This window comes from Nipponia nippon, unplaced genomic scaffold, assembly GCF_047370975.1.
Source record: "Nipponia nippon isolate SJK-2023a ecotype South Korea unplaced genomic scaffold, ASM4737097v1 scaffold_2, whole genome shotgun sequence".
NCBI classification, from domain to species: domain Eukaryota; kingdom Metazoa; phylum Chordata; class Aves; order Pelecaniformes; family Threskiornithidae; genus Nipponia; species Nipponia nippon.
In genome coordinates this window covers 1,252,930-1,279,855 of record NW_028262336.1, presented here as the reverse complement: position 1 = coordinate 1,279,855, position 26,926 = coordinate 1,252,930, and the positions used below count along the sequence as shown (strand labels likewise).

At 50.4% G+C, this 26,926-nt stretch overlaps 1 protein-coding gene across 23 annotated transcripts; it reads right to left on the bottom strand.

Moving 5' to 3' along the window:
• Nucleotides 1-747: 747 nt before the first annotated feature.
• Nucleotides 748-25,069, bottom strand: ZNF384 (zinc finger protein 384). 23 transcript variants are annotated; one of them, XM_087759466.1, is made up of 13 exons: nt 24,700-24,974; nt 24,068-24,116; nt 23,238-23,393; nt 22,963-23,152; nt 20,206-20,272; nt 19,820-20,060; nt 19,146-19,476; nt 14,186-14,266; nt 6,791-7,015; nt 5,957-6,139; nt 5,045-5,123; nt 4,013-4,171; nt 748-3,856 (listed from the first exon to the last, which is right to left on the bottom strand). In XM_087759466.1, exons 5-13 carry the CDS (start codon nt 20,269-20,271, stop codon nt 3,581-3,583), a joined length of 1,641 nt encoding a protein of 546 aa, XP_087615592.1. In that variant the 5' UTR covers nt 20,272; nt 22,963-23,152; nt 23,238-23,393; nt 24,068-24,116; nt 24,700-24,974; the 3' UTR covers nt 748-3,580. The 23 variants fall into 23 exon arrangements, with proteins under 23 accessions (XP_087615592.1, XP_087615589.1, XP_087615593.1 ...); XM_087759463.1 differs by lacking the exons at nt 22,963-23,152; nt 23,238-23,393 and having other exon boundaries at nt 20,206-20,276; nt 24,700-24,835; nt 24,951-25,069; XM_087759467.1 differs by lacking the exon at nt 23,238-23,393 and having other exon boundaries at nt 20,206-20,276; nt 24,700-24,975.
• Nucleotides 25,070-26,926: the final 1,857 nt, after the last annotated feature.

Here is a 26,926-nt window from a genome sequence, read left to right as displayed (position 1 = left end):
AATAGTACTGATCCATGCTAGATAAAAATGGTGAAAAGTCTAGTGACATGGAACAGGGGAAATCGGTCAACAAATACTTCCAATTCCATGTTCAGAAAGAGAAAGGATGTGGCCGTCGTACGAAAATAGCAACTTCTCTCCAGTACCTCGGTATCAGAGTAGGAAATCAGACAACATCTAGTAGGGATGTATATTTTTAAGTCAGCAAAGAAACAGGAGTCCTAAAAGAGTTCCCTAACAAGCTCTCTAGCCCATCGATTCCAATTTTAATTAAACTTGGGATATTAGAGAAATACCTTAAGACATTCGTGCCAGTATTCCCAAAAGGCAAACGAAATGACTCGGTGTCAAAATTACGGAAAAGCTGTTGAGATGAAGAATGAATGAATGAATGAATGAATGAATGAAAAAGAAAACCTATAATCCAAAGGTTCTATGAAATATAGATCTTGTAGAAAAAAAAGAAAAAAACCCAAACCTTAATTTCACTCTTAGATGACATCATTATACATTTGGTTTAACAAAGGGGACTGCATAGGTGCAACATACTTCAATTTTCGTAAGGCATTGACCTAGCACCATAAGTCAAAAAGATTTACTGTACATAATCACATACCAAGAAGATTAAGAAATGCCTAGCCTGCAAGTCTCAAAAAGCAGCTAATAAAAAGTCGCACTGAACGATGCTTTTCAAGTTAGTGTAGGTCAGATGCAATATAGCATTTTCAACCTGGATCCAAAAGTAAAAAAAATAACAACTGATACAGTTTGTGGGTGACAAAACCGGGAAAGCGTCGAGCGACCCGGACCGTCAGCAAGCCAGGTCCAGTCGCACAAACTGGCCTTCGATACAGCCGCGCGTTATGCAGCCGGGAAATCGGAACTCGGACCATACCTGCAGGAAGGGGGAAACGCTATCAGGGAAAGCCGAGGCTTCAGATGATCGACGGGTCACACCAGACAAGCAGCTCATGTGAGCTCCCGTAGAACGCTGCGAGAAAAGGGCAAACGCAATCCTCTGCAGACTTAAGGCAAAGGGCAGGGGGACCTTGTCCACGGCACCGGGGCTTCAACACTCAATTCTGAAAGGAACGTTTTTACTAGATAGTGAAAAATTTGACAAGATGTAGAAAGAAAAGACAAGAAAAATTCATGGGCTGGAGGAAATCCCTTACAGTGGACGATTTAAGGAGTTCCATCTATTTAGCTTGTCAAAAAGTGGATTGAGAAGGGATATTACAGCCTTTAAATACCAGTCCAGGGGAAAAAGCCCCACTGTGCTCTAAGGCTCTCTCAATCAGCGGGATGGACGTATCCAGAACTAGTAACCAGAAGCCAAAGCCAAACAGATCCAAAGGAGAAAATCGGGCTGAAATATTTAAACAGTGAGAACACGAAGCCCTTGCAGCAGGCCGCCAATGGAAGGGATTCTGTGTCCCAGTGCCTCAAAATCAAGCCAATGCACTTTGTCAACGCATACTTCAAATACACATTAGTTCTTGGGGCTCGATACAGGATAAATGGGTTGAAATGTCACCTGTGAAATGCAGGAGTCAAGTCAGACAGCTTCTTCTAGCCTAACCTATGGATCCACAAAACACTCGCGGCCAACCCTGGTGACTAAACGCAGAGATAAAGGTTTCTGCCACGGGCTCCACGGGCGCAGAGCTCCTCGCTTTCCTCGCGCGAACCGCAAGGCTGCCCAAAGGCAGGGATGCGCTACCCTCGCGCCCGCCCGCACAGCCGCTCGGGACTCCCGGCGGCAAGGTGCTGGTGCAGTGGTCTGGGGGAAGGAACACACGTCACAGGGGCAGGGCGCTCGCAGCACCACCTTCAAGGAGCCTTTTACACCAATTTATTTCTATACAAGGTGGTTAAAAAAAAAAAAAAAAGAAGCCCCTATTGGTTGTTCATACAGAAGTCTGGGATTCTATAGGCTTTGGGTGGGTGATTGATTTTAAATCCCAACAATGCATGTTTTTTCCCTTGCCTTCTCATTCTCTTCCGAGTCAGCCTCCATGATCCAAAGAAACTAACGAGTGACACACAAGACTAGTAGTCATGTGGACCAATAAAAAAAAGGGGGGGGGGGGGAGGAGAATTGAAGACGAAGAGAAAGGGAAAAACAAACGAAGATTGAAAATAAAAATTCGCCAGGATAATGCGTTTTATAAACACAGAGATAGAAACAGTTACAGCAAGGACAGAGCGGGCCGGGGTGGGGAATAGATATTTATATATATATATATATATATATAAATTCAAGGGGCCTTCAGTTTATTCTTGTTGGCTCCCCCTTCTCATTAGATTGGTCTCTCTGTGGGGATCTCCATCCCCTTCTCTCCACTGTCCACCTTTTGGGGATTCTCTCCCATGACCAGGGTCCAGAAGAGGCCACCACTGCCATGTGAGTCCAGCCCGTCTTGGCAAGAGGGAGCCCGGGAGAGCGCTCTGGCGGGAGGCGAGCAGGAGAAGCTAGCCTTTCCCTGCCTCCTGCCGGCTCCTTGAAAAGACTGGTCTATTCCTCCTCCTCCTTCCCTTTGGGAAACTGGGGCAGGACAGGCGCGTGAGAGTCAGAACTGCTGTCATTCCGCCTTTCGGGAAAGGGAGTAGAGAGAAGGGTGATGATTATTTTGGCAGTCTCTTACCCTCCCTCCAGTTGCTTTTTGGTTTGTTGTTGATGCCTGCAGGCTTTTCTGAGGAGGTGGGGGGGAAGCAGGAGGGAGAGGAGGAGGAGTACAAGCTGCTAGGACATCATCCACAACGGGCAGGAAGAGCAATGAGCAGGAACCCACATTCCTACGGGGCCTCGGCCATCGCGCTGCTCAGACAGCTGGGAGAAAGAGGCGGCAGCCGGTTCAGACAGACTCCTCTCTATTGCTCTCCACCAGGGGAGGAGAAAGAGCGCAACGCTCCACAGCCCTCGGGCAGCGTAGGCACCTGTCCGGCCCAGTGAACATGCCTCACCTCTCCCCCCGCACTGGTCTCACCTTCCACTGGGGAGAAGGTTTCTCCCATCCAGTCCTCGGGGCAGGACGAGCGACCCCTCCTCCCTTTCACAAGCAGGAGGGACAGGAATGGATATTTCTCTCTTAGACACTCAAGGAAATCCTCAAAGAACCCCATCCAGCTGTGAACCCTGCCACATTCTTCTGTGGCCTGCTGAAAACGTGTGTCCGAGCCCCTGCGCGTACAAGGACCGTCTCTCCATCCCATCCACCACGCATGTCTCAACACGCACCCCCCCTTCACACGCATCCTACAGTGAGAGAGAAGGCAAAACGGGGGCCTTTCTTTGGGTTTGAAAGGAGGGGCTCTTGCACGAGGAAGTGATCCCAGCACAGGAAAGGGGCTCTTGCACAAGGAAGCATCCTCCTACCAGGCAGGCTGTTGCACAGAAGGAGCACCCCCTTGAGACAGGCTGTTGTTCAAGGGGCTGCCGTGAACAGGGTTACACGGCCAGAAGAGGCTGTTGCAGGAGGAGAGGCCGGAGACTGTTGCACGAGGGCCGCTGCACAAGCGGTGCCCCTGGGCGCAGGCTATGCACAAGAGGCTTTCTGCTCCCTGGGTTGAGGTCTCTCTAGGAGCTGGAGAGGTGCTCCACTTGGATGGCGCTGGTGCTGACAGTGAGGCAGATGTCCTTGTGATGCTCTGAAGTCTTGTAAGGAGTCAGGTCAAAGGAGCACTGGGGGGGAGGGTTGGGTTGGTTAGTGTCTCCAGAAGGGCCCCCTGCTGCCCCTCCACCCTGCGGCTGGAAGTGCTGCTGCTGCTGCGAGGCCTGGGCTTGTGCCTGAACCACCTGCTGCTGCGGGTCAGGGATGTTGTGTTTCCGCATGTGCTTCATCAGGTACGTCTCCTGCGAGGGGAAGAACGGCGTGAGAGGAGGGGGACGACGTTCGAGAAAGCCAACGGGAAGGGGACACGACAGCGCGGGGGGCTGCTCCCGGAGGAGCCGCTCCCTGGGAAGTGTGTCCGCTTCTGCTACCACCGCCCAGGGGCAGCAAACACTCACCGAGGTGTAGGCCCGGCTGCAGATGGAGCAGGTGTAGACCTTGGCGTGTTTCACCGTGTGCGTAGCCAGGTGTACCTCCAACGAGGCGGCATCCGTGTACGCACGGTGGCAGTTGTGGCACTTGAAAGGTTTGTCTTTGTTGTGCTGCCGTCTGTGGGACTGGGGGGCGGCAGCAGGGTGGAGGAAAGAGAAAGCAAGCGCAGGGAAGGAAGCGAGCGTTAGTGCCGGAGAAGGCTTTTACCTCTGACACCCCCTTCCAGCCAGGCCCCAAGTCCCCTAGGCCCCCGCCTGGCTCCTCGCGCAGGGGGACAGAGCTTCTCCCTCCAGCCCACCACATCTTCCCCACAAACGCCCTTTTTTCTCAGGCATACTAGGCGTTTGAAGGCTCCTAACTCTCCACAACCCCCATCTCCTCAGCCTCCACGCAACTCTTCCTCAGTCTTTTCCCTTTCTCTCCTCTTCTGCCTCACTGCGGGTTTGCTCCCCGCATCTGGCACTGCCCTTCAGGGCAGGATCCGCTTTAGCTGCTCGCAGGCATTGGCAGCTCTCTGCCATTTGGCACGCCCGACAGTTCCCCGCCTCCAGGATACCGCACTAGGACACGCGACCTCTGCTTCCCGAAATCCCTACTCTTACGCTCTCCATTTCATTGTAAAACAAACAAAAAAAACCCCCCAATCAGATACCCAGATTTTATTCTCTGTGACATTTAGCAAAAGTCTCGCCCCAGCTGAGTTAGAAAACTCTGCAGAACAGATGGGAGGAACTTTACCAAGGTCTCACCGCTTTCAAGTCAAGTTTACCATCTTACAGGACATGACTGTTTACGTGACTTCTTTGGGTCGCTGGTGCCACAAAAGCCAGGAATCTCTTCCCGGCCCAGGGCTTCCACAGCTTTTCTGTGTTCTTTCGCTCTCCTCCCGGCTGCCCCAACTTCTCCATCTCCTCCACCACAGGCAAGCAGCCTCCCCTCCCACTTGACGGCCGCCCTTGCCACCCCCACTGGTGAGCAGGACGAGCCCGGCCCCTTACCTGCAGGTTGGAAAGCTGGGTGAAAGCCTTTTCACACCCAGGGTGAGCGCATTTGTAGGGTCGGTCCCCGGTGTGGATGCTGTTGAGGAGGAAGAGCACAAACGGGAGGTAGTGAGCAGGCAGGCAGGGCAGACTGCCGGGGCCTGGTGCTGCGATCAAATCTCACAGCCCCTCAGGAGACCAGGGAAGGGGATGATGTTGCCTCCAGATGCTGTTCTATCTGGACAATGAGAGCTCTGCCCAGCTCCTGTGTCCAGCTAGAAGTTAGAGAAGATAGGCAGTCAAGCAGATTTCAGAGAGTGACTAGGGCTGAGGAGCAAGAGCTTATTGAATGCCTGGCCAGCTCGGCACGTGGGCCTCCTGAAAATGGGTTGGGAAGGGGTCTGGAGGTCCAGGCTCCCTGCTCCAAGCTCAGGAGTCCCATATGACCGAGAGGAGTCTGTTCTCTTGCTTCTGCAGTGCCAAGAAAGCAGCTCTGTTCCTTCTCAGGACAGACACTCCAACACTCTTCCCTTTGCACGATCAGGCTGAGATCACCTACAGCGTTCACCTGTCCCTGTCCCCCTGCAATGCCAGGAGAAGCTTCCACACACTCAGTCCAACCCCCGTGGTGCCAGGCTGGAATCCCCTACGGCCAATGCCTCTCTCTCTATCGCTCTCTCTCTCTGTGCCCCCCGCGGTGCAAGACCAAGGGTCCCCAGGGACAGCACGTGCCCACCTCAGCCCTGACGCGGTCAGTGTCTCCTGCGCAGCCTCCACTCCGTCCACTCTGGTGGGTCACCTCCTTCCGAGGGTGCAGCCGGCCGCATTCCCCGCCCGCCCCCCGCATGCTTGGCGCGCGTGCTCCACGGAGGTGCATGCCGGCAGCGCGGGGGGGCCAGGGCCAGGCCCCCAGCCTCCTCTGGCCCTTACCGTGTGTGCTGCTGCAGGTGGGAGAGCTGGCGGAAGGCCTTCTGGCAGTAGCGGCAGGTGTAGGGCTTGGCCCCCGAGTGGATGCGGAGGTGCTGGGCCAGGTAGGATGTGTTGGCGAAGCTCTTGGAGCAGTGAGGACACTTGTGCGGCTTGACAATCGCCGTGTGGAGCTTGGAGTGGATCCTGCCGAAGAGGAGGAGGAGCAGCAGCAGTTGGACACGACCGCCATCTGGCTAGTGCTGATGGAATGAGGGCACAAAGGGGGTGGGACAGCACCACGCTATCTGCTACACGGAGGAACTCCAAACACGGCATGAGCTCGCTCGGTCTCAAACCGTGCTCCCCTTGGATTCAAGAGACCATGGTCTGTCCGCACCGGGGGAGGATCCAGAGAGAGGAACTATAGAGTTTGGACTGAGGGGCATTGGCAGAGCTGTGTGTGGGAAGCCTACGGCTGAAATAGCAGGGGGGCTGCAAGCCTGGACTGAGACGTTTGGCACAACTGCGCTGGGCTGACAGGGAACAGTCCTCCTACACCCACTCTGCTCTCACTCTGACACAACCAGCCCTACCTTCTGTCAGAAAGCGTCACTCCATTGCAGACGCCCTTTAGAGCGAGCAGCGCTAACCTCTGCGCACACCCAGCCCCTCACAGCAAGTGACAAGTCTCACGTGTCGGATACCACTACTGCCGGTTTGTCGTGTACGAGACCTGACCGGCCTGCGGAAAACAGCAAGGTCTCCCCAGGCAGTCGCCCGCTGAGGGTGCTCACAGCATGCTGGGATGACGGCAACATGCAATGCGGAGGGCCCCCAGCCTCCTCTGGCCCTTACCGTGTGTGCTGCTGCAGGTGGGAGAGCTGGCGGAAGGCCTTCTGGCAGTAGCTGCACGTGTAGGGCTTGGCCCCTGAGTGGATGCGAATGTGCTGGGCCAGGTAGGAGCTGTTGGCGAAGCTCTTGGAGCAGTGAGGACACTTGTGTGGCTTTGTCTCCGTGTGGGACTTGGAGTGGATCTGCATCTCCGACTTGGAGTAGAAGGTCAGCGAACACATCCGGCACCTGGGACCGGGGCGAGGGGAAGAGACAGTGTCACACGGGGGGGGACAAGCCCCAATATCTACCAACTCTAACTGGTCGGGGTCTTCAACACCGAGTGAAGAAGGGAGGTTTTCTCGCTACGTGGCTCTGGGGAGGTCTCACCCAGGACACTGTGCTCGGCTGCGAGTACTCCAGTCCCAGGGGGACAAACTTAAGCTAGGAACTGGCAGAAGAGACCAACCGAGACCTTGCAGCCAGACAAGTAAAGGTCTTGGAAGAATCCAAGAGGTTAATTTATTAGGCTGACAAGGGAGACAGGGCAGCACTTTGGAAATTTTCCAACGGCAATCTGAAGGGGACAGGGATAATAATTCCCAGACAAAAAAACCACTTTGTTCATCTATGATTTATTTCAGTCAAAAAAAAGGTTGGAAAACTTGGAAATCCCAGGTTAAGGTTCATCTTCATAATAAAAGTTAATTCCATGTACTGCAAAGTCTGCAAAAGCAGTTATGACCAAACCCACTTAACTCTGCTCCCATTTTTGGAGAAGACACTCGAGCATTTAGAATGCAAAACGCTGAGAATAACAGCAGCGCTGCTCTCCTAGTGAGTCTCACAAAGATAGTCTGGATATCAAATGTGGGATTTCACTGGTCTAATGGGTTTTCATCATTTCTACCTTACTGATGTGATGCAAAATGTTTTGTCTAGGAGTTTGGCCCCATCTGTTCCCATAATGATCAGAAACGTATTTGGTAACACACAGACTCTGTGAAGAGGAAGAAGCAGTTGGCATCTATCTGCTATGGATGCTGCTGTTAAAAACTGTTCCTCCGTCACGACACCAGGCTGTTAAGACAAGCTTGCACTGTTACACAATTCAAGATGGTAAAAGCTTTTGTGGTTGATAATTTGACACAGAGAGAGAAGCTGCATCCAAGTTATGGACTTTCCCCCCCCCCCCCCCCCCCAAATGTGTGCCCACCAAGGGGCAGAGTTAAGGTTTCTCTGAACTTAATTTTTCCATTTGCAGACTTTTTAATTGAACGAGACAAAATTGAACCTGCACTTGGAACTTCCAGGGTCACATTTGTGAGAAAAAAGGCCACCCAGAAGAAGTCTGGCTAACACGAATTCAACCTTCACAGCAGGTTGACTTACGTTTTTGTCTGGGAATTTCCTCAAGTTTTACAAGTGTTTACAAAACTGCTCAGTGACAAAAGTCTCTGCAGGTATTACGAGCCACAGAGAGGTGATCCTGCTCTTCCCCATATCCAGCTCGTCCCAGGAGGATACTTCATTACATCTACTACTGTGACTACTGACGTTGGAGCCTGAAGCTTTATGAAGTGTGCGGTCTGGTTAGCGTATGTCATGTAGGCAATATTTATCCTGCACCCACCTTCGCTTCCACAGGCCCTTCCAAGCCACGGCTTGATTTTAAGCCCTTGAACTGGAAGCCGTGCCTCCCTACCCGCGCCTGCCCGCTCTGCCACACACCTGCCGTAACATTTTTTTTCCTCTCCATCGCTCTTTTACATTCATTACCATCTCTAACAGTTGTTCCCACGTTTCCTACTGTCAGCTTTCTCTTCATCCGCTTTAATTGCAAACCCTAACCGAACACGCGAGCTAAATACATCCTTACATAAATCCCCCCTCGCGCACACACACACACACCAGTCCCTTCTGGAATCAACACGCAGAAGCAATTTGGCTGTTTATCCCTAGATCTATTAGAGATACAAGGAGTAAAAAGGAACATCAGAATCATCTTTTTTAAAAGGTAGCTCTTGGTTTATAAACCCAGCTACCTCCAACCATTTACGCAGCTTGTTGCAGACTTTCCGAAAACGTTTAAAGCTAGACTTGAATACAGCGTATGCATTTTGCAGTTCTCAAGTCATACTTACAGGATAAGGATTGTATCCTTGAAAGCAGCAATGCTAGAAAGAGGTGAATACTGAACTGAAAAATGCCTCTCAGTCGCCAGGTTCCCTGCTAATGCAAGCAGTTATGGCATAATCCCATGCCGTGAGTTCTACCAAGCAGACGCTGACTTCCATTACTCTCCGTTAAACCCTGTTCCGCAATACCAGTCCTCTGATTAAGGAACCATTCCCTTGAGAACAAGCTCCCCGTGCGATGCTGCGCTAACACGGCTAACCAAAACGAAGGGGTCCTTTTTGTAACGAGGAACGGCGCGACTGTTCTTGTAACAGCGCGTCTAATGCTGAAGTCTGTGGAGCGAACGCTTATTGAAAAACTCGGACAAGTTCAGCGAACTTATAGAATGATGGCACGTGGAAAATCGGCTTCGCAGTAAAGATTCGCCGAGTCCAGCCTATCTAGGTTTGGAGAAAAGCTTAAAAGATAGATTGATATGGGTATTGACCAAGCTATGTAGGGAGAAAAATATCAGTCACTAGGGGCTTGCTTTATGAGCAAAGGAAGGTATAATGGGAAACAATAACTGACAGTAGAAGTTAAAAAATCCAAGAGGAAACAGGATCTTTCCAACCATGAGAATAATGCCTCTTTGGAACAACGCTCGGAGGCTATGGTATGGCCTCAATCACTTGGCCTCTACAATCAGTATTTTGAGAATCCAGCTCCCTTTTTGAGAGAAATACCTTTCTCGGAGTTTTGCTCTGGTTTAGATACAATGCTGGGCACTAACCTCTTCTGGGTTGTACCCATGACTATGTATTTTAAACAGTCTATTCTGTTCTGAAAAATTCATGAACTCTACTATGTCATCAAGTCTAAGTAGTCCCAGGCATTTAATCTGCAGTGCCATAAAGCCATCTACTTTATTTGCCATAACTTCTGTGCATCCTTCCCTTTACTTATTTGCTTTGTCAGGAATCTGCCTTCAGGTCAGAAATTCCCTAGAATAAACTTTAATGAAGAGAAACAGACTGAACGGCCTTTTCCATTTGCAAAATAAAATTACACAGAAGGTATTTCAAAACCTCTCCAGCACTTGCGTAAAAATGGAAGATAAATCTGACTGTTAGCAAAAACACCCCCCTCTCCCCAAAAACAACCCCCTCTTGCCTGAATTTAGCAGCGACAGACATTCCAGTATTGTTCTTCAAACAACATTTAAAAAGAAAGTCTTGCAAGGACTCATTTTCCAATCATCTAATTAGCATCAGCCCTGAGAGGGCAAGAATGTTATGTAGCATTAACAAATTCATGAGCCTTGTGAGTTAGAAAAAGCCCTGGAATATAGCAGAAAGCTGCATTTCAGAGACTTTTGTATTGTGTGGTATCAGGCATTTTCAAGGGAACAAATGATCCATTTAATTAAGGGCTTCGCATTCTGCCTCAGACAACATCAAATATTAAAGGGGAAGATGCAATCAGCCCTCTAGTGGGCAAATATGGATTAAAAAAAAATGTTAAATCTATATGGATAATGAGAACATCACATCTGACGCTGGCAGCATTTCAGTAGTCTACTTCAGGGAAATTCTCCTGGCTAGGGAGAGGAAAAGTTGGGAGCGCTCCTTGCTAAGCATGAACAAAACGCTGTATGAAAGAATTGATCCCCCCCCCCCCTTCTGTTTAGTATTCATTTTTAATCTTTTCACCGTCTAAACTTCTAAACTACCACTTCTTCCATTGTATTCTTCCCGAGAGCAAGCAACAGAAATGACTGCAGCAATCCCACTGACGGCGTGACACAACATCCCCGCAGCTGCTCGGTACGGCTCTGCAAATTTAGACAGCCTAGGAGAACATACTCTTCATAACACAGAGGTGCATCTCTTCACAGAAGTCGTTAATTTAGTACCCAGCCATATGCCAGAGATCAAAAGTAACCCCTTTCAAGGTTTATAATCATTTCTTTTTATAGAGAATCTGCAGGGAAATAAAGTGAGGCATTCGGAGAACGTTCACGTTAGACACAAACACCCTTAAAAATCATGAAATGGCAGTAAAAGGTGGATGTACAATTCTAATTCTGCTCCTATAAGAAAGTCATCACGATGAGTCATAAACAAAATGATGCTTATAGCAACTAGACTACAACTCTGGGGCGCGCCGTGCCATATTTTTTTCCACTTTTCGCGGAATGTGCCGCCTCATTCATCAGATGCTGTTATGAGATAAAATACCATCCGAAATACCAGCTCATAGTAAAATTTCCCTAGCGTGGATTAACAGCATTTTTCAATCGAGTGCTTAATTAATCAGTAGCACAGTTGTGAAAACTATGTAAGCTCTTACACGGCTTTGAGAAGTCAAATTCCTAGTATCTACTGAGATTAGTCTTAGGAGTTAATTGAGCCCTTGTTCCTTCTGTTAGGCTACAAATACAAGTTAGACCACAAGTTTAAAAATAAAAAAAAAATCAAAATCGGGAAGGTCTGAAGTTAAACTAGACGACAAGAGTAAGTTTAGGCTGTCAGAGTCAGCAGTTCATTTAGCAAGGAAAGAAATGTACTGCCTTTGCAAGGCAGAGTTAATGAAGTAACTAATGCAAGCGTAGCATAATAATGGATGCACGGTTCATGATAAATGCCAATTTAACCCTCCTATTCCCCCATTTTTTTTTAAAGCTGAAGTTAAACATTTCCTTGCTAATATTTCGTAAGAGGCAGGAGAAAGGAGACAGGCCTAACATCCAAGATACACAGCTAGAAAACTCGGGTAAGACCTAAGTAAAGCCAGCGACGACGAAGATGCCAAATGAAAGCATACGAATTGTATCTCTGCTTCCACACTTCTACACCCAGCATCAACTCCTATTCAAAAGGCAACATTGGGGTTCCATTTACCTATTTACGCCACTGGCACGCATACTGTCCAATCTATCAGCTACGCTTGGAGACCTCAGTCAACTTATTTCCACAGTCCTTCAGGCACTTGGTGGCTTGAAAATCGTACTCTCCTGGCAAGGCAGCGAGTGTTTTTAAATGCTCTCACCATACAGCACTTTTCCAGTTCTCAGATTTAAGGGCATTCCTGCATTTTGCCTGTTTTTCCAAACGACCTTTTAAAAATACCAGACACAGAATTTTGCGGTATTTCAGCATGCTTCACAAGTTACCTGTCTCCTTTTAATGACTTCGGCGTTCATGCTTTCAACAATTGCATTCACCCTCTTCTGTCACAGCCTCGCACTGGGAGCTCGCGTGATGTCACTTAATTCCTAAAAGTCTTTTTTCACAGCCATTGCTTTCCAGGATACTGTTTCCCCGTATTCCTTATCTTTAGAGCAAAAGACATTCAATAGTATCCGACAGGACGCTGCTGTCTGATATCGTTTCCCACTGTGTCCAAACGCCCAGGCCTCAATCCCCGACTGCTGGAGAAGTCGCACAGTATGACCCTAAAGGCCAAGTCTTCCATTGGGCTGCATGAAAATATATTTTGCTTGAATAGTTCCAGTTTAACAACCACATAAAGCTTCCCTATTTTTTTTTTTTTAGCTATCCACCAGCTTCGCTTCTATCTGTAAATTATCAGCCGTGACTTTCTGTTGACCTCCAAATCATTGAACAACATCAGGCCTAAGACCTTGTCTACCAATTTTTGAAACCGGTCACTGTTAGCAAAAAGACCAGCAAAACGATAACGCCTAACAAGGGCTTTCCTAGTACAGCGATAACGTGCAAAAGCTAAAATTACACGAATGCAAAAGGCCCATGAGAAAGCACTAGCAAATCGGGAAACGCCAGGATTAAGGTCATCTATGTCACCATCATTTGGCTCCGCAATGCAGGTGCGTTCCGATCCAGCCTTATTGACTCTTCCCACGGAACTGCATCCTTATTATGTCGCACAGACAGATACTTAACAAGCGAGCGCCCGGGTTTTTTCATCACCGCTCGGCGCACAGCCTCAAGCCTCATCGACCACATGCAATTCCAGCCTCGTGAAGCAGAATCACTCGTCTGTTGTACCCACCACGGAAGTCATCGGTGCTCCAGAAGCGCTCATCTATCCCCACAATGCCCCCCTCTTATTTTTTCTAAGGGAAGGGAGTGAAACGCAGCAAGACAGATAGACCACTAGTTCCGAGTGGCCAAACTGATACCTGTGACCGCTTTTTTTCCTTTAAAGGAAAATTCATATTATATACATTCAAATCACAGCTCCTATAGATTTCTATGCTACGGCTATGAGATGCAATGCTTCTGCAAAGCAAAACAGGGTCTGACACGTAACAGAGGACTATACAATGATGCTTGAGATTATGGTTTGGGAACACCGAATGTTAATTATTTCGGGATAACTGCCTGTGGTCATTTTTAGCCTGCAGCAAATGCAAATCCACTGAAGTCTAGACCTAGCTCATATTTGTGCACGCTTCGAGGCAAGATTATCTGCAGGATAATGCAGGCTGCAGGATATCATAGCAAATCTGTGGCAGAGGCAAGCACAACCTACTATTCTTCAGACTAAAATGCCTTCCCCAAATCATCCTTCTCAATTCTGCAACCCCATGTCAATATCTATATGTATAATTTTTTTAAAACATTCCTTTCAGGTTCTGTACATAAACATGCAGGACTCTGACAGGCCATCACATACACAATGACTATCATCACATAATCAAGGATGGTATCAAAGTGCATTGACTCAACAGGGCCAAATTAAGGTGCGATCAGATAAGACGTGCGACAGAATAGTTTCTAAGTTCTCTCTCCACCGTCGAAACTCTACCTGCCCCTCTCACTCCCTTGCACACGCTCATTCCATTGACACGCAAGTAACACGCGCTAAAATTAAAGCTCAGGGCTGCAGAACCTTTACTGTTAATTCCTTCTGCTTGGCACTATGATGAACTGAGAGCACACACACGCACATACACACACACACACAGCTACAGCATCTCAGCAGAAGGGAGAGAACTTACCATAAGGCAAGTTTTTACCTTCTTACATCCTAAGGCATGCGGTCAGTCTTAATCCTGACATTTTCTAACCTCCAGGCACAGCGTTCATATACAAAGCAAAGCTTATGTGTACAAACTGCGTGTGGATGTGTGGATGTGTGGATGTGTGTGTGCACCTGTCCTCCTTAGAGTTTGGAGATCATAAGCCAATTTCAACCAAATCTGGAAAAGGGGTAAGGATCTTAAAGCCACCACAAGTCTCAAAAATATGCAGCTGAGGAAAGAAGAGAGACCCTCTTGGAGCCCCCTGCTGAGGGAAAGGCTAGGAAGCTCACCCTTGGTTAGACATCAGAGAATCCACACAGGAGAGAGCCGCTGGGAACCAGGCTTCATTAGTTCCGCTGCTCACGGAACTACTTGTTAAAAAAAGCAAACAGAAATTCCAACATGTGGCATCACGCCGACACCCACGTTGGTCATCAGCAATCTTAAGATCCACTGCACAGCCCTCTGCCACTGCAGCTGGGGTGATAAATGACAGCACTGGCCGTTTGTCACCTTTTTCTGGCCTTCGAGGGGGACGAGGTTCTTTGCCAGAGGAGGTCGCATTCTCGTGCTGAGAAGACGCGGCAAAATTTAGGAACATTGGGTTGAGTATTTCTAGGCTTTGGAGGGAATGTGGTCAAACTGTCTGCCTGACACTTCAGACTTAATTCCCGCTTTGCCCTTAGCCTTCTGGCCTGTTGCAATCCCTTCCCTCCTGCACCAAGACCCAGGCCCAAGCTCTTTACCCACACGCCACAGCCTCCTCACCCTCTACTGCAGTGGCTCCTCCCTATCCCCATTCTCCCAGTTACCTCACATCTCTCCCCTCTCCCCCACGCTTCTATTTCTCTGTCCACATCCCACGCTCTCGTACCCATCAGTTCTGCTCATTCTAGGTATCTCCTCACTTTCCAGCCCCTAGCAGACCTGCCTCTTTCTTCCTCCCCTCAGTCTTGGTCCTTCAGAGCTGATCTCTGTGCCATCTCTCCCTTGCAAACACTCTCCATCGCATCCTCAGCTGCACTCCCTAGTTTGTAGGCTCTAGTCTTTTCCCTCTCCTCCTTTTCAATTCCCATCTCTGCTCTACCAAGTTTCCAGACTTCTTGGACAAAATCAGCTCCAGGCCCTGCCTGTATCTCATTCTTGTGACATCTGAACCAAGCGGTGTCTCCTCGCACCTTGCCCTCGTGCCCATCAGAGGTTACCGGCAACGCTGGGCACAAAAGACTCCCTTCTGAAGCAGAAGGAGCAGTTGTGACTGAAGGAAAAGCATGCTTGGCCCTTCAGCGCTAGTCTAGAAGATGCTTCTTGCTGCAGAGAGCATACACACGTAGCCCAGCCTCATACAGAAACTGAGAGAGGTTAGAGTGTATTTATCTCTTCTGTGGAGACGGACAGTCTGGTCGGTGCCTGGAGTCATGCAAGCCTCAAGAAACGTCAAAGAGGACGTAATCTTCGCATATATCAACTCCCAAACTATAAAGCATCTCAGAGCACACTTGACAGATTTTTTTCCAAGCTTACAACTTGGCCAAACTTGACCATATTTTCACAGATAGATATGGCTGACAAAAGCCACAGCCAGCAGATTTCAAATCTACTCAAAACCATGGGAAGTCCACCAAACAGCAATGCTAAATCCAGCATAGGGCCGAAAAGAAGGCTTAAAATGAGACATGTCTGAAAACATACCCACCCGCCGTATTCAAACCGCTGTCTCCCCCCCGTGCCCCTAACTTCCTCACTGAAGAGAGCCTCCATCCAGCTGCTTCGCTCTCTACAGCTCAACTCCGCTTCTTGCTAAGCCTTCTAAGGCTTCTCCGCGCTTTTTCACCCTGGAGGTACCTCAGAAGCTTCCTACGTCTCGCAGCTGCTTGTTGTCTTCCAAACCCCCTGCTGTTCCCACAACCTAGCGAAAGGAGGGAAACGCAGAACCGGCGGTGGGGAACAGGGAGCTGCTTGGTTACCGCCTGATGGCAAGGCCCTTCTCAAGCCTTTTCTGTTGGGGTCCTCCAACGCACAGCTTGCAAAACCATTCCAGACTATAAACTGGTATCCGTCCTAGCCTTTACAAACTTAATACTGGAACCAAGCAACGCCTATAAAGAGCTCTCTTCCTCTTGCGAAGAAGAAACTATTTAGAGAACTGTTTGTCAGAGAGATTGAACTGATGACCTGGCCCAGATAGGCTGAACCACTTCATCAAGTCTTGTCCACTGATCACATCACACCACAAACTTCTAAAAGTCCACAGGTACATGCACCGAAAGAGTACTAAGAAACAACACTACCGTCTCCAGGACCTACGCTTGCTCTCTCTTCCTCAGCACCTTTTGAAGTACTGAGAAGAAGCCACGTGCTTCACGCTGCCAGCATCTTACTAGAAAGACTCTTGATGCCGGTCTCGTTTTCCACAGAAAAAAGTAAATGCTACAAAGATGTCAGGGAAGATTAACAAAGAGCTGACAATGAATCCAGACAAGACTGAAGCGACATTACTCATGAAGGAAAATGCTTCACAGGACTAGGTTAGATGCTGTCCCCTGCAGGTGCAAGCGTTCTTCTAATAGCACAAAGCAAAGCACCGGGGACTCTGCCAGACAAATCCTAAGGCTAGATATCCAAGATCTGCAATGAGCACCATCATTAGCAAAAGCCTCACACCTTTTCTTACAAAGAAAAAAACCTCGTCGTGAAGATTCTTGCACCACTTTCACAGCAGACTACCAATTCACTTCTAGAGAGGACACAGCAGCAGAAGGGCTGCCATTCGCTGGAGCAGGAATCTCTACATTCAGTAGAGAATGGGATGAGCTGTGAGACGAACATCACCTTTGTGCTCCGATTCCTTCCACGGCTGCCTTGCTGTGTCACCCATTCAAGGCCTTACTCTGTCTTTGCCAATACACCGGGGGTCAGGAATTAGGGAATCAGCCACCTGCCCAGGCGCCCAGGACAAGAGAGCTCGCAGAGCTCCAAAAGAAACTTAGAAACCAAAAAAATAATTCAATTTGCTAAAATAACGCCAGGCTTTAGGAATTAGGTATTAAAAAAAGAAAAAGTCATATTGATCAATATAGTACAACTCCTTTCAGGCATCTGACTAGATTGTCCTCAGCGTATCATCGTAAGAATCAGTGAAATCATACAAACATAGACGTATGAATACCACAAGCAGCTCCTCCTCCAGCCTCAGAAGGGAGCAGGAGTAGATGAACCTCTCCCACGGTCTTAATTTAGCTAGGATATGCCTGCATGCTGTAGTAACGGGAACTACCCGAATCGTCCTCTAGAATGCAGAAGGAACCCAGGAGTCCTCAAAGTTTTAACTTGCAAGTCTATTCATATGTATATTATGGAGAAATGATTTTACTGTATTTCACAAAGGTTTTCTCTCCCACAGCTCCAAGAGAAGATACCATTTCCCTTTATTTTTTTCAACAATATTTTTTCGTTCCAAACTTGCACATGGAAGGCATCAGCCAAAGAGGAGATGCCAAGGAGGGCAGAAACGCTCCTTGGCAGTCTTCAAAAAAATCTCAATTTAGCTATCTTGCACCTTAGCTCTGCTCAGAGGAAGGCCTGCTTGCGATGGAGGCTGGAGGAAGAGGCAGAGATATCATGCTCGGATGTTTAACATGAAGACAGAAAATCTTCCCGATTACATGTTCCTACATATAAACTCATTTGTTTTTTTCCCAGCAAAGTCTTTTTTCATGAACTGTTACACAGACTGTGCGTGTTCATAAAGTTTCTGCTGAGTCACTCCACCTGGTCTTGGGCATTTTTTTCCAAACTTACAAGTAAACAAGGAGCTATAATTAAAGCCTTGGTTCAGCTTTAATTCTAGTGCTCACTGCCAATTGTGTCCCCTGTAAATACATATTTAACAACCTAATTAGCAACCCAGACTGTAAGCAGGTTGAGTCGTGTGGAATTGTGGCTAAGGCCCAAAATAAATGGTGGGATTACAAATAGCGAGCCACCTAACACTCCCACCCCTCTTCACCATACGCTGATTATATTTTCAAAGTGGAAGAACTGGGACATTGGGTAAGAGAATAAAAAGGCTGATCCAAGCTCTGGTTTTGTACCCATTTAACTGTATTGATTTAAAAATGTAAACATTTTTTAAACGCTATCGTTAAAAACGAAGCGGTGCCTGGAGCGGATGAACTGACTCTGTGTAGATGCCTTCATGTTGTTATGACTTAATTCCAGAAACATAACTACATCTGTGCAAAAAGAAAAAAAAAAAAGAGGGGGAAATTGTTCAAGACAGGATCACGGGCACATAGGAGGGAAGCGAGAAGAGCTAGGGACCATCTCCTGTTTCTGTTTCCATCTGGCTACTCCTTTGCCTCTTATCAGTCTTAATCATCCCTGAGACACACCTATCACCAAATCACCCGAGCTCCTGCTTCCCAACTAAGACAGACCATCACATTTCCTCCCTAGCACGGGCCTGCTCTGTCCGATTCCCACCTTTCCTAAAACATCCACATTCCTCATCCTCTGCTTTAAGTATACCCTCCTAGTTAATCTCTCCCTTTCCCACCACTCGCTTGTAAACTCAAGCCACATCCCTCCAAGCTCAGAAACCCAACCTCAGGGCTCAGAACTCTCCCCCTCTTATCTGATACCTTTAGGGCTCAGAAACACCCTTATACCTAATTCAGAAATATATTTTTTTTCCCCTATTTTGTTGGGAATGCTGAAATAGGAGATCACAAGGGGCAACGCACACAGGAGCGGAGGCTATCACCACAGTTCACTTCCCGTAAAGCGTGTGCCTCCGGTTTGTAGTCTTTACACTGGACAGACTGGAGTCCTAATTTGGGGCACCTGGGTACACCAGAAGCGCTCCAGTTGCACCAGAAGCGCTCCAGTTGCACCAGACCGCACTGCATTCTGCGGTACACCAGCCATGCTACCCAGCTGTGGCATCAAGGATACGGCTCAGGCTCCGTAACACCCTGGTCATTAACTAACGTAGTAGCGTGAACAGCTGTATATTCAGGAAATCAAGGCTGTCCCCCAAGAACGAGATCCTTAGTTTTGGGTCAACCCATCAGCTTGCAAACATTCCTGATTAGAGAGAAAACTCTTTCTGCAGCAGAAAGATTCTCTACTCAGGGACTCTACAGGGAAAAGGCAGAGATCTCTTCTTCCCCGTGTAACCCTCTGAAGGGTTAAATACGCCCCCAGCCCCGCGCAACGTTACAGTTGAGATTTAATGCCGCTCCCCACCTGTATGTCTTGCCATCCTTGTGCTGGTCCTCATCATCCTCGTTTGACAGCACAAAGGGGTCGCTCATCTCTGGCAGCCCCGACTCCTGCAATCGTTTCTTCTTCCGGCCCCGGGGTGGTTTGGGGGCAACTCCCCCACCCCCGCCACCCCCGCCACCTTCAGAGAGGGTGGTTGTCCCTTTCTTGGACAGGTCAGGAACCACCTGGAGGGCTGCCTGCGAGCCAGGGGGTAGCGCAGAGACAATCATGGGAGCTGAGATGGGAAAGGTTTGGGCAGAGGAGGCTGTGGTCACCAGGGAACCTGATGGGGAAGTTATCACCAGACCAGGACCTGCAAAGACAGACAGACAGACGGAGGAAGTCAGTTATGAGATCTCTAATTATGTCCGACCTCCTTATCCCACAGAAGCGAGCCTTATACACCTCCTTTCGACTACAACCCCAACAGAAGAGTAGCCTACACGTTCCCAGTCTCCACTGCTGGAAGTCAAACTTCCAGAAAGAGGCTGGATGCATGGAGCACCTAGAGATTCACAGGGAAACCATGCCAAGGCAGTCCACACCATCGGTAAGGCTAGGAGTAATCTACAGCCCGAAAAGGATTCCCCAGGACCCTCCGCACCCGTATCCCGGAGTCTCCTTCATACGTTGCCGAAGTCTTTGGAGTCCCCTACCTGCTGTCATGAGCCCAGCAGACTGCACTGGTACCACGGTGATGTTTTGAGTCACGGGGGCTTGGCTGTGTGGTGTCAGCTGCTCCGGCTTGGTGTCCGAGTCCATGGAGATACCAGTGGGTAGGGCCACAGAGGTGGGCACTGTCAGCAAGGCGGGATAGTGGGGAGGAGCCAGGCTGCAGCCCTTCTCTGTGGGCAAGAGCTGCTCCTTCATCTTGTTAATAAACATGGTGTTCTCAATCTAAACGGGTGGGAAGAAGAGCTTTTAGGATACCCTGGCAGAGCTTCTCCCAGTAGTTGGCTGAGCAAGAAACGCAACAGAAACGTTTATCACGCGTGAACTTCTAACGGGAAGCGAGACCAGCGTTGGAAGGCAAAGATCTTACCTGTCCCGAGACGGTGGGCACCGCTGGCCAGAAGTACGGGGAGGAGTTGAAATGAGATTCTTCCATCCTAGCTGGGCACAGGGGGGAAGAGGAAGGGGGAAGGGAAGAGGAATGGAGGAGAAGGAAGACAGACGGACAGACACACACAAAAAGAACATTAAACCCAAAGAGACTCCAACATGGAACTGACTCAGTCCAACGCTGTGACAGTTCCTTCATCTCCCCTTTCTTATTTGAGCAACTTCTCCCCACTTTTGAGCTATCTGCCCAAATCCAAAAATTATTTTCAGGGGAAAAAGGTGTCTGCTATTCCCACAGGCTTGGGCCCAACTCAAACGCCTCTTGCCCAATAGTCCTCCATGCAAAAGAAAAAAAAAAAAAAAAAAAAGGACCGACTACAAACCCAGAACACCTCCAAAATTCCCCAATTATCATCCACCCAAGTACATAGCATAAATGAGGAAGTCTGTGCATCTGCAAGCAAGCAAATACAGCTGAAAACCATTTTCCACTGTGACAGACAGCAGTGAAAATTTTGGACCCTGCCTGTCCCTCCACCCCAGCTCAACACTAAGGACCCAGATGCAGCAAGGGGACATTAGCGTTATGTTACGCAGGAAGAAAAGACAGGCAGAAAGGGGAAAATAGACTGGCCCGAGATAACAGACAGCCACAGCAGACCAAGAAGTCAAACTTCGGGCTCCTAACTTCCTGCTGCCCACTGCTCTGACCACCCCACTCTCGGAAGAAACCCGCAAATATCACTCGATATTCCTGACAGACAAGATCCTCCTCTCTCATCCAACGGGACTAAGCAGCGGGAAAAACAACCTGAGTACCCTGCTCCTGAGATACCCTGTTTCCAAGTGAGATGGTGTCACGGCTCTCCGTTGCCCGTTTCATTCCCATCTTTGGGACAAGATTCTGTAGGACTCTGTCCCCAGTCGAGTGCCCACTGCGCCATCTCAACTCTCCGCACAGTTGGAGGACCAGTTAGACACCAGTTAGCCCTCTGGAGAGGGAGGCGTAATCTCTTTAGGAGCACCCGGCTGAAGAAGCCCTTTCCGTTCTAATCCTTACATTCCTCTGTGTAACAGCATTAGCGGACAAAGTTTGTTACAGTCGTGAAAACACTGTTCAAAAACTAAAGAAATTCACAAAAGAATATTTGGTGAAGCGGAAGATGCACCCGTTCCTGAACAAATTATGGCAAAACCGGTACGTAAAATAAATGTGGTAAAAACGATGCTCAGAGAACGTCTGGCAGAGCGAGCTGCTTAGAGAAAGCGAGCACAGTAGGTTTCTCATGCAGCTACCTGCAAATTGTCCCACTCCCACTTCTGTTATGATGTGGCAGTAGTCTAATTAACGAGTAAATATTGTTTCTGAAGGGCCTGTCTCAATCATCAGATAAGCTGAGGAGCATGCCCTGAGTCGCATGAAACACTTACTTTCCAGAAGTATATTAGGGCAGAATAAATACACGTGGAATTGCTGCGTGTGAGCTAAAATGCGAAGATCATTTTCCTCTATGTAGAGAAGCAGTATTTAAACGAACCCAATTACCTGATAATTTTGTTTTTATGAATTGCTCACGCAACAGCAAAGCCAAGTATTCCTGCCTCACTCACTCACTCCAAATCAACCAATAAACACACTTAAGGATGAATTATTTACCTTGCATCGGTGGCATGCAGTCAGACTGCCAGCTGCCTGACTGAATTACTCGGGATTTGCATTGCTGTGATTCAATCAGAATCTGATGGGGCAAGACTCTTACCTTCCTTCCTCTGCTTTCTTTTCTGAGCCAAATTAATTACCAAGTACACTGCCCACAGCAAGGCCCTGTGTAGGTAACGCTTAATTACATGACTTTTTTTTCCTCCCACAGGATGGACACACATGAAGAGATAACGCATTCTTGGCAATGGAGCACCACCTGAATCAAGAAGGGGTTTCTGTTCGGAATGTCAAGTTTGGGTTTTGGGGTTTTTCTTTGTTTGTTTGTTTTTAAAATAAGTAGGCCCTTATTTGCTCAGCTTCCACATCAAAAACATCAAAGCAAACCTGATTCCGTAAAAACATTAAGTCTCGTGTAATAATCAGATGCATTCTTCCAAATGAACTTTGTAATTGTCCAAGACTCCCCTGGATTCAACTGCGAACTTCAGGAGTTAAACAGAAAGATGCCAATTTAAACAAAAATCTCACAACAGCTTGCTTATTTAAAGAGTACAAGGTATGAAAGGCAACTCCATTTCCAGATTCTAAAAGCCAGCCTAGCACAGGCGAGGGCACTCAGCGGCTGCCTCCCTCCACCCTGCCAGAACTTCACAGAGCACCTAACTTTTGTTTGCTTAGTTTACAAAGCCTGCAAGTCAAAATAAGGCTCTTATTGATTCTCAAAAGATGACTACGCGGGTTTCGTTAAACTCTCTTAGAATCCACCTCCCCATCCAAAAAGCCTCACGCTTGAGCAGCTATCAGGCCTCAACACTTTTGGCTTGAAAGGCTGAAGTGTGATGAAGTTATAAGAATGTGGAGGAAAAGGAGAAACAGTGTAAGAGTTGAAGCTTTCATGCAATCTCACTAGCAAGCCAGTCTTCCAAAGGGAGAAAACAAAGGTGAGGTTCCTCCACCAACCTACTGCCCTGACACCCCCGGCTGTCCCTCCCCTACCCCGCTTTTAGGCTAAAGGGTATTTTGAAAACATGCACCCCTATTCGCAGCCCCCACTTTAACGCTGCTCACACTTACGTTACCAGAACTCTGCACGTAACCCTTCCAATTGCTCTATAACTACCAGACAGGGGCTGGAGCTTCAACCCTGTACCACAGCACGTTCCCACTGCAGTGCCTTCATCATCCCAGCTTCCACAAACAGGCCAGAGATGGGACCTTCTTCCTATTCACCAGTCTAGTATCAGACAGATGTCAACGTACCCTCCTGATATAAACCAAAAACACCTTCTATGTACAGACCACAAAGGTACATACACCAAATAAACAACCCGGTGAACCAGGGAACTCACAGGGGACAAGGAATCTGGAGTTTAGATCTCAGAGTACTTCACAGAATCACATATACTTAACGTGCTGGACTTATACTTCTTTGCAGGTCATCACTTTAATCATAAACACACAGATAAAAGCACGTGCAAGTACACGGTGAGGTAGAGGCTGTGTTTCTGGAAGGCATAATCAAGGTTGGACAGGCAGGTATTTAGAGGCTGACTTTTAATACGGTTTTCATTATTCTCCAGACACCTCGCTTTTATTTTCTATTCGGTGTAGAGTTTTCAGTTGACAAAAGGCCCTGAGTATGACACTCGGGAAGGAGTTACCATGTCGTTTTACGTCTGCCCGAGATCTTTGTTCAATAACAAGGAGCTTTTAGGCGTAATTGCTGCAAAATACTAAGGATGCTGAAGGCCACGCAGGCTATTAGGTGAAATGCAAAAAATGCCTCCACGAAGCTCATGAGCACTAAAAAGTTGAAGCGCCGCTATATCTTTAGAACGAGCACATCTGGATGCACATCAGGAACACCCCAAACATGCCGGACCGAGGCCTGCACCCCAAACCCGCGCACCAGAGCGAGAACAACTTTGGTGCCGCTCCCCGACACGCGCGCCGCCTCCGCCCCAACCACCCGAGCCTCTGCGGGAGCGGGCGCCTGGCAGGGGACGTACCCCGCTCCTCGCCTCCCTCCAGGCAGCCGGTCCCCTCTCCCGCACCCCGCGGCTCGGCTGGGACCCGCGGCCCGGCCCGTTCCCCCCCGCGCTGCGGCCGCCGGGAGCCCGCGGGACGTGGGGGGGGGGGGGGGGGGGGTGTCACTCACGCAGCTCCGGGAGCTCCTTACCCCTCTCACTCTCCCTCCTCTTGCATTTCTCCTCCTTCCAGGGCCGTCTCTGCAAACAAACCGCCAGGGTTACGGGGGCGCCCGGGGCCCCGCATGACAGCGGGCGGCGCAACGCGGGGCCCCCGGCCCCACCGGCCACGTCCAGCCCCCGGGGCAGCGGCCATGGGCGGGGGAGGGCGCTCCCCGCGGGGAGCGGCCGGGATGGGGGGCGGGGGGGCCCGGACCCACCTCCCCCCGCGGGGCCCCGGGCGCACACGGCGGCGGCGGCGGCCGAGGACGGGACGCGCCGCCCGCTCGCTCCCCCCGCGGACGCGGAACGGGCGAGGCCCGGAGCGCGGACTCCCCCCGCGGCGGAGCCCCCGGGCTGGCGCTGCACCCGACACCGGGACGGAGGGACGGGCGGGCGGGCGGGCGAGCAGACAGACCGACCGACCGACCGACCGACCGACGGACGGACGGACGGACAGACAGCCCTCCTCCGTTTCCGCTTCCGGATCGCTTCGGCCCCGGAAGCCCCGCGGCCCCGGCCCCCCCCGCCCCCACAGCCGCCAGCCGGCCGATTACCGGGCACCACCCCCCCGCGGCCACCGCGACCCCGACCCCGACTCCAGCGGCAGCAGCGGCCTCCTCACCGGAAAGAGGAGCGGCGAGTCGCTTCCGGGTCAGGGGGCGGAGCCCGCCTCAGCTCTTCCGGGGCGCCGACCGGAGCGGAACGGCGTCATCGGCGGCTTCGCTTGAAAAAGAGGCGGAGCGGCGGCGGCCGCCGGCCTGGGGCAGGTTTTCCCCTCAGCGGAGCCGTCGCTGGGGCGACCGGACCGGACCGGAGCGGGCCGGACGCGGGGACCGGACGGCGGCGGGAAGGCAGAGGCGGGCGCGCGCTTACCGGAAGTGCGGGGAGCCCGGGCTGGAGGAAGGGCGGAAGTGGCTGTGCCGGCGGGCGGGCGGGCGCGCGGCGTCCCCGAGCCCGGCCGCGAGCCCGCTTCCGGCCGAGGCGGCCTTTCCCGCCGTGACGTGCGCGGTGCGGGGCGGTCGCCCTGATGAATATTCATGAGCCCTCATGAATAATTCAGCGCCCCCCTCCTCCTCGCCTCACGGCCTGCGGCCCGGTGTCCTTGGCCCCGCTCCGGCTGCGGCAGGCGTGAGGGCGTGCCCGCCTCAGCGACCGCCCGGCCTGCGCCTCCTGCCCGGCGGCCCATGGCTGCCCACGGCTGCCCACCGCCTTCCCGCCCCGGCTCACCGCCAGCCTGCTGGCACCGTCTCCGGTGGGAGCCGCTGGGTGGGCTCGGGTGGCCGTGCCAGCCCCGGCGCCACGGGGCAGGTCGGTTGGTCCGGAGGAGCTGACCCAAAGGCTGGCCGCCACCGCCCCGGCCCGGTCCTTCGCTGGCTCTAGCGCTTCCCTGGCCGAGCGCCTTCCGAGCGCCAACCCAATGGAAAGGGCTTTTAGCAAGCTGGTTTGCTGCCGGGGCGGCAAGCGGGGCCGTCTGAGTCCCGTAAGTGCTGCAGGGAACAGGAGAGCAAGGCCAGGCGTGGAGGGGAGAGGGGCAACCCTCTTCCCATAGTCACAAGCCAGTGGCTCGTGTAACCACACCCAAATACTGATTTTTTTTTTTTTTTTTTTTTATTGTAACCATTCACAACTTCACCCCAGAGGGGGCTGCAACTCGCGCTCGTTCTCACCGAGAAGTTTCACGGATTCAACCCACCTGAGTTTTGGCTGGCAGTTCCCCGCTGCCTCCCGCGTGCTGGCGCTACCAGGCGCCTTGCCGTGCAGCGTGAGCTACCGCGCTCGAAGCGGCGGTCGGTCCCTTGAGCCTCGGTGATGGCTCAGGAGAAGGCATGAGGTTGTTCCTAGAGAGGACGACACAGAGGCGCTCCACGAGATCGCTAAGCCGGGCTGGCTGATTGCCCCCACGCCGAGTTGGAGACACCCCGTGCAATCACCAAGCCAAGCTGGCTGTTGTAGCTCTGCTCTGTCTTAGACTTTTAAAATTTTGGTGGGAAGAGGCTTTTAGATATCATCTGCTTCATTCCACTGCTCGTAGCCCTGCTGACTTTGGCACTGGGGCCACCTCCCAAGCCAGGTTGGGTTCCCTTCCTCACCTGTGGTGTGGCTCACGGGGCACTTGGCTGAGCCATTGCAGCGCTCTGACTCGGGAGAAATATTTTTTTTTTTTAATTGTTGCATGAGTTTTCTGCCAGCTTGGCATGCTGGAACAGCTTTTTCGGAGCCAGCATGAGTAAGAGGGTGGGACCAGGGAGAGCACGACTATAGCAGCCAGCGGTTAGATTGGCTCGGGCGATCATGAAACCGCAACATCCGGAGCAGTGGGCAAAGGGAAATCTCCTGGCGGCTGAGAGGCAGGCGGCTGGAGCCGCAGCGCCCGCCTGTCCCCAGAAGGTGCTGGGGTATTGGTCATCCCAGGCAGCGCAAAACTTCCTCCTGGGAGGAGCCAGGATTAGCTCTGCGCTCTTCAGCAGGAGTCACATGAAGGCAATTGTTGATTTATTTAAATAAAAGGAGTTGGCAGCCTAATCAGTTTGGAAATTAATTTCCTTGTTAATTTGGGGGTTTTGACTTGCTCATGAATATTCACAAACGCTCATCTCTTTTTTTTTTTTTTTTTTTCTTCTCTATGTAATTTATTTTCGTGATTGTCAGATCACCTCTGAAGGTGACATTTCTCTCCTCGTTCTGCAACGCGGCAACTGTATCTAATCTTACGCCTTGGAAGAGGAACGCTGGCCTGGCGCTGACATCTCTTTCGCCTCTTCTTTGCCCCTGGAGCCCCTCGGCTCTCCTCTCTGCATGCTGCCTAGAAAGAAAGAAGACCGAGAGTATCCTCCAAGAAGAGAGCTGGC